The sequence below is a fragment of the Fonsecaea erecta genome, assembly GCF_001651985.1.
Source record: "Fonsecaea erecta strain CBS 125763 chromosome Unknown Scaff11, whole genome shotgun sequence".
Taxonomy (NCBI): Eukaryota; Fungi; Ascomycota; class Eurotiomycetes; order Chaetothyriales; family Herpotrichiellaceae; genus Fonsecaea; species Fonsecaea erecta.
The window spans coordinates 53,064-69,334 of NW_017387254.1; the positions used below are offsets into that span (position 1 = coordinate 53,064).

The 16,271-nt window shown below is 53.2% G+C and overlaps 7 protein-coding genes across 7 annotated transcripts; 5 read left to right on the forward strand and 2 right to left on the reverse strand.

The window, feature by feature from the left end:
• Positions 1 to 79: 79 nt before the first annotated feature.
• On the forward strand, positions 80 to 1,360 carry AYL99_10217 (hypothetical protein; the record flags this gene model as incomplete). The annotated part of the gene is made up of 1 exon (XM_018841723.1): positions 80 to 1,360. The coding sequence occupies one exon, from the start codon at positions 80 to 82 to the stop codon at positions 1,358 to 1,360; it is 1,281 nt and encodes a 426-aa protein (XP_018688611.1).
• An 850-nt stretch (positions 1,361 to 2,210) lies between these two features.
• Positions 2,211 to 3,631, forward strand: AYL99_10218 (hypothetical protein; the record flags this gene model as incomplete). The annotated part of the gene is made up of 2 exons (XM_018841724.1): positions 2,211 to 3,017; positions 3,107 to 3,631. The coding sequence occupies 2 exons, from the start codon at positions 2,211 to 2,213 to the stop codon at positions 3,629 to 3,631; spliced, it is 1,332 nt and encodes a 443-aa protein (XP_018688612.1).
• A 1,782-nt stretch (positions 3,632 to 5,413) lies between these two features.
• On the reverse strand, positions 5,414 to 6,325 carry AYL99_10219 (hypothetical protein; the record flags this gene model as incomplete). The annotated part of the gene is made up of 1 exon (XM_018841725.1): positions 5,414 to 6,325. The coding sequence occupies one exon, from the start codon at positions 6,323 to 6,325 to the stop codon at positions 5,414 to 5,416; it is 912 nt and encodes a 303-aa protein (XP_018688613.1).
• A 3,272-nt stretch (positions 6,326 to 9,597) lies between these two features.
• Positions 9,598 to 10,530, reverse strand: AYL99_10220 (hypothetical protein; the record flags this gene model as incomplete). The annotated part of the gene is made up of 1 exon (XM_018841726.1): positions 9,598 to 10,530. One exon carries the CDS (start codon positions 10,528 to 10,530, stop codon positions 9,598 to 9,600), a length of 933 nt encoding a protein of 310 aa, XP_018688614.1.
• A 456-nt stretch (positions 10,531 to 10,986) lies between these two features.
• On the forward strand, positions 10,987 to 12,079 carry AYL99_10221 (hypothetical protein; the record flags this gene model as incomplete). Its single annotated transcript, XM_018841727.1, has 2 exons — positions 10,987 to 11,006; positions 11,077 to 12,079. The coding sequence occupies 2 exons, from the start codon at positions 10,987 to 10,989 to the stop codon at positions 12,077 to 12,079; spliced, it is 1,023 nt and encodes a 340-aa protein (XP_018688615.1).
• Positions 12,080 to 12,368: 289 nt separating this feature from the next.
• On the forward strand, positions 12,369 to 13,205 carry AYL99_10222 (hypothetical protein; the record flags this gene model as incomplete). The annotated part of the gene is made up of 1 exon (XM_018841728.1): positions 12,369 to 13,205. One exon carries the CDS (start codon positions 12,369 to 12,371, stop codon positions 13,203 to 13,205), a length of 837 nt encoding a protein of 278 aa, XP_018688616.1.
• Positions 13,206 to 14,124: 919 nt separating this feature from the next.
• On the forward strand, positions 14,125 to 16,089 carry AYL99_10223 (NAD+ kinase; the record flags this gene model as incomplete). Its single annotated transcript, XM_018841729.1, has 1 exon — positions 14,125 to 16,089. One exon carries the CDS (start codon positions 14,125 to 14,127, stop codon positions 16,087 to 16,089), a length of 1,965 nt encoding a protein of 654 aa, XP_018688617.1.
• Positions 16,090 to 16,271: the final 182 nt, after the last annotated feature.

Here is a 16,271-nt window from a genome sequence, read left to right on the forward strand (position 1 = left end):
CGAAAATCTATAGTATTCGTTCTGACGGAGTGGTCGATGTTGAGAAAGCAAACTTCAGGGATACAGAACATCTTACACCATGGCATCTCAAGAATCAATCAATCATACCGATGCCAGCGCTGACAACCGGAATGGCAAGGTGGCTTATGAAATTCCAAAGTTGATCCCTGGCCCTCGAAGGAAGCCTTCTCAGAAATCCGGTCCATCAGATCCTACTCCACAGACACCTACCTTACCTCCTCCTCCGTCGATCGAGTCTGTACATTTCACCACGCCTGTCAAGCGAATCCTGTCACCCGCCGACCATGAGAAGTTCCTCGCCTCACCAACATACGTGCTGATAAAGGCATGGATCTTTACGCTTGCGGACTCTGTCCGCGGTCGTCGAATTTCGTCGCTGGACGCTCGAGACCTGTCGACCACCATCAAGAAACTTGATTCCGTTCTCGACTTCCTGGAAGGAATGCTAAATCAATATCCTCCTCTCGACACAGGATCGAGGTTTGGCAATCCGGTCTTCCGCAGTTTGCACAAAGCTATTGTAAGAGATGTGGACAAGATACACAAGGAGGTACTGGGGCTGCACAATGAGGATGCCATCAAAGAGATATCTGTCTATTTGATCAATTCCTTTGGATCTGAGGAGCGGCTTGATTACGGGTCTGGCCACGAGCTGAATTTTATGATGTGGTTGCTGTGTCTATACCAACTGAAGCATATCGAACGAGAAGACTTTCCTGCAGTGGTAATGCACACCTTTGTCCGATACCTCAACCTCATGCGCAAGATTCAGAGCACATACTACCTGGAACCTGCAGGGAGCCATGGAGTCTGGGGCCTTGACGACTACCAGTTCTTGCCCTTTTTGTTCGGGGCAAGTCAGCTCATCGGGCATGCCTATATCACGCCCAGGTCGATCCACAACAATGTTGTTCTGGACGAGGAGGGCGACGACTACATCTACCTCAACCAGGTCCGATGGGTGGATAGTGTCAAGACGGTCAAGGGACTGCGTTGGCATAGCCCCATGCTAGACGACATCTCGGGCGCAAAGAGCTGGCAGAAGGTGGAAGACGGCATGAGGAAGATGTTTGTCAAGGAAGTCCTGGGCAAGTTGCCCATCATGCAGCACTTTCTGTTTGGAGGCCTGATTCCGGGCACGGAAAACATGGGCCAATTGGACGAAGAGACACTGCGGGCCCAGGCCGAGCGAATGCAGCATGTGAAGGAATACGGACACGAGCCTGACTACTGGGGCGACTGCTGTGGTATCAAAGTACCCAGTACGGTTGCAGCGGGCGAGGAAATGAGGAAGCGGATGGGCACGTCGGGCGCGCTCCGCCCAATACCATTTGACTGATAGCTGCCGTGCTAGGTCGGAACGCCTGCTGTGTTCTCGATCTGGGCGTCTAGAGAGGAGCAGCCGGGCTTCTGCATGGCCACGAACACACCAGTGTGTGGTTGGAGCATGGACGAATCAAACAGCCGGAAGAGATGGTTGGCCCATCGGGCGCCTCCACACACCGGTTGCCCGCCAAAATCTTGAATTCTATCAGAAGCTCTCTTTGCACAAATTCTCAGATGCTTAGAGCTCTGCCTTGATTGGCCAACATGACGGACCCAACTCCGTCCAGGACTATCACAAGAGAAAGAGAGGAGGGGCTCGGGAAGCTTGGACACATGCGGGTGCCTCATGGAGACGAGACTCTGAAGTCTGCCTGACAAGGCGGTGGCACAAGGATGTGGTGATCCGCGTAGCCTTGAACTTAACCATGATTCAAATGTGCTAATATCGCAGTGCAACTCACGAATACTAGCTTCTTCCGGGCACTGATTGACAGACAAGTAACGGATGACTTTCAGCCTTGCCTGGTTTCCCAATGCCCGTTGTGTCCAGTGTCCCACTCGTGCAAGCAAAAGAGACAATTGGCACCCTCCTTGAGTTCCCGTCAAGTCAAGTGTCCAAGGTGAATTCTCCCTCACTCAGTGACTACTTGACTTTCACCCTTCACTTCTTTCTCTGTCGTTGTGTGAAGGGTTGATTAGGCAGTGACAGGTTGGTCAAGCTCTCCTCACCTTCTCGACCACATCTTACGTCTGTCGTCTGTCGTTATCCTTCCGCCTTTGCTCAACCAACCACGCGTATCCCACCCTGTCCGCCTGTGAATCAGTCGTCCCTACCCCTCCATCCCACGACAAACCTGATCAAGATGGGCAAGAAATCATCCAGATTCTTGAGCTTCACCTCTCCTCCGGCTCTGTCCAGACATCCATGGATTTATGTCAACGACCCGACCACCAACACCCCCCATGCCACCAGTCTCAAAGACATGATCGGCGACTGTGTCCTCTCCCGTCACACCACACCCGAAGAATCCGAAGCCGAGAAGCTTGCCGTCTGTCTCGATGTCCTCAAAGATGACACCGCGGGCACTGGCCAAAATGTATTCCTCATCACCGAGCACCTTGCAGACTCCAAGACCACCGACAAGCTCGAGACCGCCAAGAAGTTCCGGGAGCTGGCCATCAAGGGCGGACGCAACTTTGCCAGCGTGAATCTGTATCTTCAGCATGGTACAAAGGAGAAGGAGCGAGCAGAATGGGGTCCGAACCATCTCGAGTTGGGTATCGCGAATATGACCGTCAAGGAAGTTGTGCAGAACATCTACGAATGGCTATGTATAGACCTCTCTGCTGCTTCCTCTTCTTCTTCTTCCTCTCCCCCCTCCCTCCCTATAGTCGTTCCTTTCCGTACCTTGGCCTTGGACTCTGACATTCTCTGCGACGCCTCAGTCACTGTTTTGTCCCCAACCGAGCATGTCCACCTCCTCCCAAGCGCCAAACTCCTGGCAGTGGATAGGAAGAATTTCGCCGACTACGAATACTGTCCGATCGCTGACACCAGAAGCCGCTCGAAGGACGCCAAGATCCAGTTTGTGGTTGTCATTGTCACGAAGCCTGTCGTCGTCCCAAATACCCAGCGCCTGCAGTGGACGGTGGCTGACAAGTCCGGCATGGTAAGTTCAATTTGCACCCCTTGGGACCTGTCACCAGCCATGTCCAAGGCGCTGCTTAGCAGTCGGTGCTAACAAGTGCTGCTACACAGGGGAATTTCTATTTCCAATACCGCGGCGATACTTCGCAGTATACCTGGGATTGGGTCCTGGCCCTCAAACCCGGAGACGTCAAAGCCCTTCCCCGCATGCCAATGGTCCAGATCAAGGAACCGCGCCACGTCCGCGTCGCCAAGTTCCCCTTGCGTACCGCGGCCGTCGCAATCTCGGGAATTGGCCTCGCCATGAAGACTGTGGGTCACGGCGTCGCCAAGCTCGGCGACATCACTTCCATGGGGAAGTCCTCGGAGTGGGTGCCCTCGGGCGATGTTATGGTGCAGAAGAACGGCCAGATGAAAAAAATCGACTGGGCGGCCGAATTTGACAGGGAGAACAAGGACAGAAAGGCCAAGTTCGAGAAGTCGGAGCGTTGGACCTGTGCGAAGCTCAAGGCCGCGATGAAGAAGCAGGGCTCGCCGAAAGAAAAGGACTGCGAGAGCGTGGGTGGCTCGAGCACGTTGCGGGGGAGCGACTACGAGAGCGAGAAGGCCATCGTGTCGGAGAAAGAGTTCTGTTAGAACGCCTCCAACGAACAGAACACCGGCTGACAATGTGGATGCGTCGTGCGTGGTTGAGCAAGTCGGTTTCCGCTACGCTGAGACCTGTTGAGGCGAGAGGCCACTTCGAAAGGTCTGTTTCTGCTTGCTTGATGCCCTGCTATGCTGTGCGTGTGTGTGTCAGCAGTATGGAGATTTCTCGCGCACCGTTCAATTTGACAGCCATTGCACAGCCAGAGAGATTGGACTCGAGTCCCAGAGAGATATGGCCGTCAGAAGACGTTGGGCGGAAGGAGACACAATGGATGTCATCTAATCAGTCCTATGCTGAGTGAATCCATTAGGAGATAATGCGATATTGCTTCATTGCGAGCTTGGCGATCGACTGTAATGCACACAGAGAGAGAGACAAAGAGAGAGACAGATAATGAGGGGAAATGGTCTCATGCACATGTCGAATAAGGCATTAAATACAGAAAATTCAAGCGAGAGATGTGTATACCTCCAGTTCATGTTATCCAGATGGCTGTCGGGCTGTGTCCTCGTTCACAGAGAACCTTCCTGTTCTTTTCCTTCTCTCTTGCCCTAGAAATCCTACCAAGCAGCCTAGAAAAAGGAAGGGGAGGTGTGCTCTGGGAAGCAATACCTGTTCCTCGCTCGCTTCATTGGAATAAAATAGGAATGTGATATGCGGACTGCTGAGTGCATGGTCGGTTCCTGCGAAATACCTACACAGCCCCCATCTTGGTCATGTTCATCTCGCATGGTTCAGCTCAGCCCGAGGCACCCTAAGGAGCTGCACCTGCTGGTTGGGCAGCTGAGTCCGGCCGCCACCATCGTCGCTTCTCAGCCACCCTCGTCCCTCGTCCATATGTACGTCGTACCTGAGTTTGGCAGGTTCGGGAGCCAGGCACACCCCTCCTCCCCCCCGCCGATTATCTTGCCAGCTAAGTAAAGAAGTGCGCCAGGTAGGTGTCAGGCACACCCCAGCTCTTACTCCATCATTGATTTTCAAGGGTTTCTACGCATCTGCCTGCCCTGGTAGGCACTTACTTGAGACATTCGTCGGGGCTCTGAGAGAAGCAAGAGGGCAGCTGTAAGAACAGAACCGGAATGGCCACTCCGCAATTGAAAACATCAGCTCCATACATAAGTCACAGGGGCGTGTCAATCACGGGGAGAGCATCGGAATCATCAGAATAAACAGTGAGAAGCGTGCTCAGAAGACCGGAACACCATAGTTCAGGAAGTATAATAGATACAAGTCACAAGGTACCTCTCCTGAACTAAATAGAAGTACTGACTATAGCATCCAACGTTTCCTCCTCTTAGCCGCCCTTGGAGTCTTCTCAGACGCCGTGCCCTGTATCGTTAAATCAAACACCCCGATATAGTCCGAGTCGTCCGCCACCATCGTTCACTCATTCGCCCCATTGACATCGTGGAACCACATTATAACATTCATACATCAGAGACACCCGTGTCTCTCTTTCTGTCCAATAACAACCTGGACGCCTTCAGCACATAAACGTTAATCGACAACCAACTCTCCTGGAGCGCCCACAGATGCCTGCTGATTAGCATCTTGGCATTGCATTGCTGAAATTTGTATATCTCTTGACTGGAACAAGCTTGTAGACACGCGAGGCATCGTCATGCAGTTGACAGAGGGAAAAGGGACTGATGCTCAATTGCCTGCATCGATGCAAAGACCATGTAATGCCTTGTGCAGCCGTGCCTTGGGCTCAAAACGCCTGGTGGATGCATTGCTGCAAAGAACAAAAACCTTTTGTTCCTACCAAATCAGTACCTTGGAGGGCTGTACCCGTACGTCGGGGCACGCGTGACAATATTAACGGGACCGACTCCGTAGGGGACATAAGAATGAGGTGAGGGTGATTTGATGCTCACGACTCGCGGTGGCGGTGATGGTGGATAGGCGTAGGGCTCGGTCTTCGCTCCTCGGTATCCATTGGATGCTCGAGAGCCATATGAGCCATAGCCTGAATCGTGAACGTCATTGTACTCGTACGCCGTGTAAGTGGTGGGCGCAGGGGTATGCTTTCGGGCCGACGAGCGTGAGCTGCGCATGCTTTCGAAGCTGTCTTGGCTATCTTGTCTTCGCCGACGGTAGACGTTTCTGCTGCGTATCTCGACAGGAAGACTCTTGCCCGATTCCTCGCGCCGATGACGTCTCTCATGGTTGTCACCACGATCGTAGTGCAGATCGTCGTCGACCAAATAGACCCGGGCATGTCGTCGAGGGGAGGCGGGGGCGACGGGGGATCCGCGATCAGAAGGAGGATAGTCTGGCAGAGATTCGCGGATGCTTTGTAGGTCGAAATTTCGCTCTGCGTGCTCCTGCAACCAAGCATCATCTGCCTTTTTCCTGGAATGGCTGCTCCACTCCTTTTCTCGTGAAGATGGAGGTGCCCACGGACTTATCCCATCACCAACTTCGGCGGTGTCTGGTAGTTCGTCAATGGAGGCTTCATCATCGTCCCTCGAGTGTCTTCGCCGGCCGATCTCTTGCCCGTATCTGCCTTTGCCATCTCGCCCTCGTGTTGATGCACTGCCCGCTTCTTTGCAGGTGCGGCAGTCACCACTCCTAGGGTAGTGATATCTTTCGAGGCCGGCGCAACGGGAAGAGTGGCACTCGGCGGTGGTCTTGTATTCGCATCCGCACCCGTACGAGGTCTTTGTACGCACACACATGGCTTGGAGGTGACTGAAAGGCGCGGTGTGAGGCTGGAAATGTGCTCTTCAATGACCCGAGTGATGTTCGCCTGTGTTGCGTAGCGTGGAGCAGGTCAAATCTTTATGCACCGATTGCCCAGTTCACAGAGGTGGTGAAAGAGTATTGCTTCACAAAATCAGGCACGGAAGAAGGGCTCAGGTACGAAGGAAGCGGTGAGGCGTTTGTGTCAACGTCTAGAACAAGTGCACACTCAATGTACACTGCAATTGCGGGACTCAGGAGAAGCACAGAGGTCACACAAGCAGGTCTCAATAGATGCTAGGCGTGACGTCGAAATACTTTCGGGACCCCGTCGGTTTTGTTATTCTCGCTGTTGCACTTCATGGATGACAGTTCTGTCTCACGTCGGAGAAAGGAAACGTGCATAAGAGGAAGAAGAAATAATAATCTTTGAGAAGAGACAGAGAATGGATTCGAGAGCTTTGCACAGTTGCTGGCAACCGTGGTCTGAAGTGATGGGAATGTGATGGGCAAAGAAAGTGCTTGTGACGGTAGGGGTGGTGATATCCTCATGCCAGAATTGCGCGAAAAACGAGGGAGAGTCAGGGCTTGAAGAGGCGGACTAGCTTGCCTTTGACAGGGAGGACTTCGGCCCAGCTGCGTGATGCAAAATCCCACTCCACTCGCCTCAGATTCGGCGTACGCAGGACGACGTATGCGAAGAAAACGCATGGCTCGAACAATTGTTGTAGCTAGGAAGCCGGGCTCAAGCGGGCGGTCAAGGTGCAGGAGACGGTGCTGAGTAGGAGCCCATCTTCGGCAATTTTGGATTGGTGCTTGGGCCAATGCAGGCACCTTGTGGAACGGGACTGCGGACCTCAACGCCCGAGGAAGCAGGGGCAGCGAGCCAGTGTGAGAGATGGTCGGCTACAGGCCGCCGCTGACTGGCCGATGCGACGGTTCCTCGTCCTGTCACAGGTGGTTTCATCTCGGTGGCGCCAGCCCCAATTGCCTCAGTCGGCTGTCCTTGCGGTGCCCGTTCTAGCAAATAGGTCAAAGCCCGTCTTCTTGCCTCGTTGATCCATTTGGCCAGACTGCAGGTCTCATTGCTTTCTGGCCTGCGCCCCACTGCGCCGCTGTAGCTGACATTGGGCGGTATGCTGATCTTGGGGCTGCGAATTGGGAGTGTCTGCAGACGGGGAAGCCCAGTTGCGAGACTCCTTTCACAGTAATCTGGCACCATGGGCTGCGCCGTCGCTGTCATCATTCGCAGTCTGTACTTCCACGTTGCACGGAGCCATTGGAGTGGGAATATTGGAGCAAAAATGCTGACCGTGCTCTTTAATCCCAGCCACTAATGGCTCAAGAATTTCCTCGGGCAGTCTGAATTTGTGATATTTCTGCCGCTCGTCAGGAGAAGATCGCTGCGAGAAGAGGATCTAGGCGTGGGGGACTCATCGGTATCGACTCATGACCGCAGATTCCGATGGACTGATGGAAGAATGTAGGTGGAGGTGAAGCAGCACCACCACCATTGGCTTCAAACGCTTCGTCCGCTGCCCAGCACCTTCTTTTTCCTCATCTTTGCTCCCTCTCGCGTGGTCCAGAGAAACCCTTCGACCAGTCAGTTACAGGCCTCCTCCTGAGCTTTGGGGCCCTGCGCCGGGACAAGTAGGCACGGCTGTAGGCCTCAGCTGGGCACTCGTTGTTTTGACGAGGAGGAAGAGCCTGCGGATGCAACGGCAAGTGTTAGTAACCCGTCTCTCTTCTGACCATTTGGCAATCACTTTGTGCTCGAGACATTTGCTGGTTGGGTGGGAGTGAGGAGATATCGGCCTAGCTGCAGAATCAGAAGGAACGTCAGGTCAGATGAGTGCCATGCAGTGCAATTCTCTCGAACTCGTGTTCGTGGGAGAAAGAAAGACGAAGCCCCTCTGGTTCATCGAGAAGACTTTCCGTGAGGAAGTGTTGAGCGTGCATGGAACACTGGTGTCGTGTGCTCACAGGAAAGGCGCGAGTCGACCAAGTTGGGAAATTGTGATGGGAAGTGGCAGGCCGAAGCTGCTGAGTCTCGACTCGTCAGTGAAGTGATGCATGTCACCCACAATTTTTTGGCAATATTGTGTGTCTTCCCACTGCAGCCCTTGGCCCGCTGGATGGATCATGGCCCGTTGTAACCCATCTTCGCAGTGTCTCGCTACATTCGCCACCCCAGGCTTCATTTGAGAACCAGACCAAGTGACTTTGTAACAGCCAATAGAGGCTGTGTACGACAGACCAAGGAACAGGAATGCATGCTTGACTGGGTGAGTATCTCGCTGTCCAATGAATCTCTGCCCCTGATTCTTCCGCCACCGCCTGCTTTGTTGAACGAGGTCAAGACCAAACTTTGCCTCGGACTGCCGTCTGTACTCCGTACATAGGTGTTTTCTCACATTCTCTCCATTAAAACCCCTTCAGACTCACCAATCTCAAAAGACATTCCACAGTCAGGCGACGAAGAAAATAAAGAGAGACTTTAGGATGATTTCCCCCATATTTCACCAATGATTCAACAACGCAGACGGGACAGACATATTTTCTGACTCTATTTTTCCCGGCTATCTTTTGATTGGTAGAGTCTGGAGACTTCCCATCGGCGGCGCCGTCGATTCAAGTTACGACGCGTACGTAGGCTACAGCGCTTTCCGGTGTTAGGCCTCTGGTTGTGCTCATCGGCGAACGAAGTACCAAACAATTGTTGCGAGATGATCTGACCTGTCAGTGGAGTCTTCAGCCTCGCGGCCGTAATGTTGGACTTGTCTCCATCGATACCAGTCCTTTTCAAATGTCTAGCTCTAATTGAGAGTCTCGGAGTGTTGCCGCCTTGGAAAGCGCTCGTGTCAAGTGTCATGGCGTTCACCTAGAATTGGGGGACGGCTAGCTGGTGCGAACATTTGCAGCCACATCAGCGTTTTACGCTCAAGTTTGGGGGTTGGCCATACAGCAATCGACCATCCCGGAGCAGGCCATCAGAGACATCACCATCCAGCCCCGGTCCGGTTATGATTACGGAACTGCAAAGATTTGGCTGCAGAGCAAGCTCGACAGCGAGACTGCGGCAGGAGTCCTGTTGAAGGACGCAAAGTGGGCTAGGGAATGCCGTTTCTGCAGCGCCCCTGCCAGCTATCGGCGTTTATATCTATGCTCTCGGTCTATCGGTCTATCTGTCTCTATCGTGCGCGTCTTCCTCGGATCCCATTAATACTACAAGTAGTACCTCGCCCCTTCCAATCAACCTCCACTTGCTCTAAAACCCGTCGTCGATCTCCTGGGACTTTTCATGGGCCAGTCTTTCGTCGTTTATGCGGTGCCACCACCTGTGCGTGTCGTCCTGGATGTCTTCGAATTTCTCATCCCAGGGCTTTGGACTGAGGATAAAATGGACATTCTTCACTTGGTCATCACGCCATATGGCGTCATGTACGCCCTTCCACCTCAACGTTTTCAGAGCATTGTAGATATATGGCAATCCAACCCATCGGCCGTAGAACTGGTCGCCAAGCAAGCTCTGGTCGGCAAAGTCGTAGCTCGAGGTCAAGTCGCCGTTCTTCATGGCGTGAAGGATCTTGTCGTAGACACCTTGGCTAGGGTTGCACACCACTAGACCGCCATTCGGGGATCCTATCCCCGCTGTAGGAGGTGGCCCGTTAACCTGGGCATCATCTGGTGTATTGTGTTGCGAGGTGAATCCACAGTTCTCCGGTATCCAATGTTTGGGATAGTGCGCTTTGTTCAAGGGGTTACACGCGCAAGCATGGCTAGCAGCGTATACCCTGTTTCCCTCGCCGTTCATCTCGGGCGGATCGAGCTCCAGCTCCATCAGTTCATCCATATTTTTCAGAACCATCATGTCACTGTCCAGTTGCACCACCCGCTCATACTCGATGAGGCTGAAGGGGGTTAATTTACTCCAGCAGTCGTAGAAACGTGGATCATTGGCGTACTCCTTGGGGATGGAAGGTAGGAGGTAGGGTATGTGTTTCGCCGGTATGCCTCGCCTTTCGAGGGCTTGCAGGCCTTCGGGGGGAAAAGTGTCAGTATAAAGTGCGACGAGAGGATATCGCGAGCCAGATTTTTTCAAGGAATACTCGAGCGTAAGGAGTCCTGAGAGATACTGGGTATTTGTGATGAGCGTAGTCCACACTTTCGTGGGCGCACTCCCGTTTGTGGGTCTCTCCATTGTCGCTGCGCACGAGAGTTCACAGTCTGGCCTGCTAGGGATAGAGTGCTAGATTTGGGGAAATAGAGATGGTAGCAACTGAATAAGATGCGCCGTCACAGCGGAGGAGGTCCTCCATGGTGGCGATCTGTTGGCACCACGACCACGGGTCAAGTAGGGGACAGGCTACGGGCAAGCTGCCCACACCAAAATATTCTTCTGATGGGAGCCACTGTTGGCCCGCTGCCCAGATCCACAACGTCACACAGGGTGTCGGGGAAGCTAAATCGTCCCCGATCAAGATGTGGTTCATATCTCCAGCTCTCTCGCAAAAACATTGTCGGCAGCCATTTCACGATTGTTGGGCCTGTCTGCAAGATACAGGTAAGCTGTATTACTTTAAGAATGGCTGCAGCCTTGTCTGCGACTCCCTGAAGTCGATAGCAAGCAGAACCCGCCTGCAGTCGTTCTATCAGCATGTCAGAAACCTTGGGCAGGTATGGACCGAAAGACAACCTCATTTCTATCTTTGCTCGTTGTCCTTCACACATGCTTACCATAACTCAGGCCGCAAAATGATCACACGGGAGCCGTTACTGAAGCTCTGAGCCAACCAAAGAAGACCGTCAATGAGGAGTCGAGAACAAGGTCGCTCGCAAAGAACTACAAAGGCTTCGTCGCAGGCGTTTTCTCGGGTATAGCAAAACTCTCGGTCGGCCACCCGTTCGATACCGTCAAGGTTCGCTTGCAAACTTCGCAGAAGTCTCAATTCAAAGGCCCGCTGGACTGTCTGTTGCAGACGCTAAGAAGAGAAGGTGTCGCGGGAATCTACAAGGGTGCAACCCCGCCGCTGCTAGGATGGATGGCCATGGACTCCGTCATGCTAGGAAGCCTGACAGTTTACCGGAGGTTGTTGCATGACAATATCTTTGCCAACCCGGCTTTCCGACGCGGGAAGACCGCCACAGAGCTTTCGAAGGAGAAATTACCTGCCTTCGGGCATGGGATCGCTGGAATCATGGCGGGGGCTACGGTGTCTTTTATTGCTGCGCCCGTTGAACATGTCAAGGCAAGATTGCAGATTCAATACGCAGCGAAGAAGAAGGACAGGCTGTACAGCGGCCCTATAGACTGCACAGGAAAGATTCTCCGTTCCCACGGCATTGCGGGCTTGTATCACGGCCTCTTCTCAACATTAATCTTTCGCTCATTCTTCTTCTTTTGGTGGGGCAGCTACGACATCCTGACGACTTGGTTCAAGAAACACACTTCTCTTTCTACTCCTGCAATCAACTTCTGGGCAGGCGGGCTGTCGGCGCAGGTCTTCTGGCTGACGTCCTACCCTTCCGACGTGGTCAAGCAACGCATCATGACGGACCCATTGGGCGGTGCGCTCAACGATGGCACTCCTCGCTTTAGACACTGGAAGGATGCCGCCACTACTGTGTATAGAGAATCTGGATGGAGAGGGTACTGGAGGGGCTTCGTGCCCTGCTTTCTGAGGGCGTTCCCTGCGAATGCTATGGCGTTGGTGGCCTTCGAAGGTGTAATGAGGGCACTGCCCGGTTGATTTGCTTCACTTTTTGATACCCGGGCGGCTCTGGCTTAGAATTCAAGCATATGTACAACGAATTGAGCCCCTCCATGCTGGATTCTATCAATTCGCCAAGGAGCATACTGTATTTCACCATTCTTTTAATGTGAATCGCTTTTACGGCAGATGCTCTCATCACTGTCTCCTTTGCACTCACAGCCTTGCGCTAACGGCTCTTGGCACGGCCTTTTCAATATAAAATCCTTCACATGGCCACGAACTCTGTTCTATTCCGACAAATATTTGCCATCTCTCAACCCTGATCATGGCTACCCTACTGATAAGCGAGCCTCCTCGGGTATCTCTGCATACGTTGACCAACGCAGATGGATCGGCAACTTACAGCGCACCACGTAATGGCTACAAAATTATCGCCGGTGTCAATTACCCGGTCGAAGTCCCGTACCGATCTGATGAGATTCCTGAGTCGACCCTGATTGAAGTCAATCTTAGACCACATAATGGTGTGGGAATGGTCAAAGAACGACACGTTGAAGAACTCATCAAACGAACGCTCGAACCCATCGTCCTTGGCCATGAGACTCCACGAACCATGCTGGAGATTACGCTTCAAGTGATGTCCGTCGAAAGTGACGAGAGCCTCCCTGGCGGAGTCAGAGGGGCCGGGCAAGGTGAGACTTATCTCGACTTGCTTACTTCGGCACTCAATGCTGCCATCCTTGGATGCTTAGACGCAGCTGTGCAAATGAAAACATTGGTTGGCGCCGCGCTCATCGGCATTGGCCGTGACAACGGCCAGGTTATCATCTATCCGGGAGTATCCCAGCGCAGTAAATGCGCAAGCCTGCATGTATTTGCCTTCAGTAAAGATGGCACGACGTTGTTGATGGAGAGTGAAGGCAAGTTCAGCATGGAAAGTTGGGAACAAGCATCAAACGCTGCTCGCTTAGCAGTCCTTGGTCACTCTCCTATCACCGGCACCACCACAAGAGAAGCCAACAAACAATCGAACGGAGATACTACCATGAACGGAACAAACCATTCAAGTGGGAACAACTCGGTGATCTGTGTGCTGGATGTGATCAGAGACGCTATGGAGGCTCGGGTGATTAAGGACGAAAGCTGGCGACAGGATCGATGATGTTACACGTTTTGCCAGTGTGTGAATGCTGAAACGGTCACAAAGTGGGCGGCTGACTGGCACCAAACAGTGGTGAGGTTAAGAAAGTGGGGGTGGGACACAGGCTTACTGGCGTGCAATAGCCTGTTTGCGGCAGGGCCTCTATTTGCGTTGGTGGTTCAGGGGCGCATCGTCTGTGTCTAGGCCCCCACTATGGAGGATCTAGGCATCGCAACCAGGGGTGCTTTTGGTGGTTGATCGATGCCCACAGCAGATCCCCACGTGCCTGTCTCAACATCAACAACCTGCCCAGCGAAAGTCGCCCAGACCAGAACCGAGTTTTCCTATGGCATGTGCCTCTGCTACAAATACTCCAGCACGGCATCGCACAGATACCACCAACTTTCTTTACAGCCAGCCCATCGACTGAGGCAATCTTTCGCATTGACAAGAATTAAGATACCCATTCTCACGACTTTCCAATATATTTATAATCCGTTTGACCTCGGCTGGCCCAGAGAAATTGATCCATTCACGTTGCCCAACTGTACGACTTCAGGACGCGAAAAACATCCATTTCTGCCAGCTTCACCCGCTAACTCCGAGTCTCCGGATTACTCATTTGGTGATATCTTGTGCACCCTCAGCATCTCGTTCCCGGGCACAGCTTTTTAGGCAAGTCCCTAGGCCACCCGGCCCCCCAACGGCACATCTGTGCTGCTCCCACCCTTTCGGCGCTCTGACTGTTCCGAAGATTGGCCCGCTTACGAGCGTGTTCGGGTTCGCCCCTCGGCATCACGTACCCTTCATCACCACCACAACATTGGGTGACACAACATCCAGATCGCCCGCTGTTGACCAGATCCACTTCCACCGGCTCGGCTTGTGCCTTCGTTTGCCCTGCAGGTCGTCTTCTTTTTTAGGCCTGTGGCTTTCCAACATGATCACATCTCCCACGAGCAGTAACCTGGACATCCAATATTCCCACTCCACCTTATCCTCGCCCACTACCTCCGAGGCCACTAGTATCAGCAACTTTTCTCCACCAACTCCTGTCCTTGATAATCCTGACCTCCTCCTTCCAGATGGCATGGCTCCTTCGACCTCCAAAACGTCGGTTGGAGAGTCCATCCTGCGTCAATATGCCGAACATCTAGATCCCATTGATGCTGACGGCCAAACACACGCTGTGCGCAGTTTGGTCCATGCAGAGCCCGATCTCGTGAGCGAGAAAGCCGCCAGCAGCGACAACGCGTCCCCCAACGATCCTCTGAAGACCTCGTATATTGCGCACCACCCTACCGTTCCCGTGCCAAAGCCGCTGCTGCTGCCGAAATCTCTGCTCACCCACCGCAAGAACCCAAAGTCTATAGATATACCAAGACAAACAATCATGAAGGCTCTGGTCTCACGGCGGCCCAGTGCGGGGCCCAATACGGCACCATTGGCCGCGAATGCTCTCAGGACAGCTACCAGCGACGTGGAATTGGATCAACAAAGAAGCTACACTGGTTCACCATCATTGACGGCTGCCTTTGCTGGTCTCCAGGCCGGCACGCTGTCAACATACTCGCCTACGTCGACGAGTTTTCTTCGATCGCCATGTTTCTTCCACCAGCGGTTTGACGGGGTCGTGGACATTCAAAAGGTCCTGGAAGAGATCGCAGACGACGACTACTCGCATTCGCGCCTGATGCAAACCGCAACCGGCGTCAGGGAGGTTTCCAAACAGCTGCAGCGGAAACCGCTGAAGCGAGCCGTGCGCAATGTCATGATTGTGACTAAGGCTCGCGACAATAGCCTTGTTTACTTGACACGTGAACTTGCTGAGTGGTTGCTCTCCACGCCTCGGTATGGGAGTGAGCTCGGCGTGAATGTCTACGTGGATGCCAAGCTCCGACATTCCCAACGATTCGATGCGGCTGGTTTGTTGATAAAGGAACCTCGGTTCAGCAAAATGTTGAAGTATTGGACTCCAGATCTGTGCTGGTCATCGCCGGAGAAATTCGACCTGGTCCTCACGATGGGAGGTGACGGGACCGTGTTGTTTACCTCGTGGCTGTTCCAGCGGGTGGTGCCACCTGTGCTTTCCTTTTCTCTGGGAAGCTTAGGTTTCCTGACGAATTTTGAGTTCGATAAGTACAAAGAACACCTCGACCGGGTCATGGGCGACGCTGGCATGCGAGTCAATCTTCGAATGCGATTCACCTGCACTGTCTGGAGAGCCGATCGCTCTCCCGGGGCAGTTAAGGGTGCCGTGGAGGAGGGCGAGCAGTTTGAGGTTTTGAATGAGCTCGTCATTGACCGCGGCCCCTCGGCTTATGTGTCCAACTTAGAGCTCTATGGCGATGATGAGCTCCTGACCATTGTGCAGGCGGACGGGTGTATCTTTTCCACGCCGACGGGATCCACGGCTTACTCTCTATCAGCTGGAGGCTCCCTGATACACCCGTCTATTCCTGCCATCTTGTTGACACCCATTTGTCCGCACACTCTTTCATTCCGTCCCATGGTGTTATCGGACACTCTTGCATTGCGGATTGCAGTCCCCCACAAATCCCGGTCGTCGGCTTATTGCTCTTTTGATGGAAAAGGCCGGATCGAGTTGAAGCAAGGAGATTATGTGACCCTTGAGGCGTCGCAGTATCCCTTTCCCACTGTCATGACTGGCACGAATGAATGGGTGGAAAGTGTACAAAGGGCTCTGAGATGGAATGTCAGAGGCGCAGTCCAGAAAGGATGGGACAGCGGGGAGGATGAGGACAGTGACCACGTTGAGGAGAAATGGGATATCGACATTGACTCGAGCCCTCTTGGAGGGACGGACAGCGGCATCGGGCCTAGCGAGGATGGCGACCATGCGGCAAGCCCGATGAGGCGCCAGCTGAGCATGTTGAATATGTGAGAAGGGCTTCTCCCCGACGGTTCTCAATACCCCTTGAATGGGATTTATTACGACACAAAACGTATTTATCGCGACGGAATAAAAGATTTGTCGCGACGGGGATTTTCAATAAGACGATGGTGCTGCTGCGGCTTGATCTGGTAAGATCCATCCTATCTTGCTTCAGCCTTGCACGTACAACA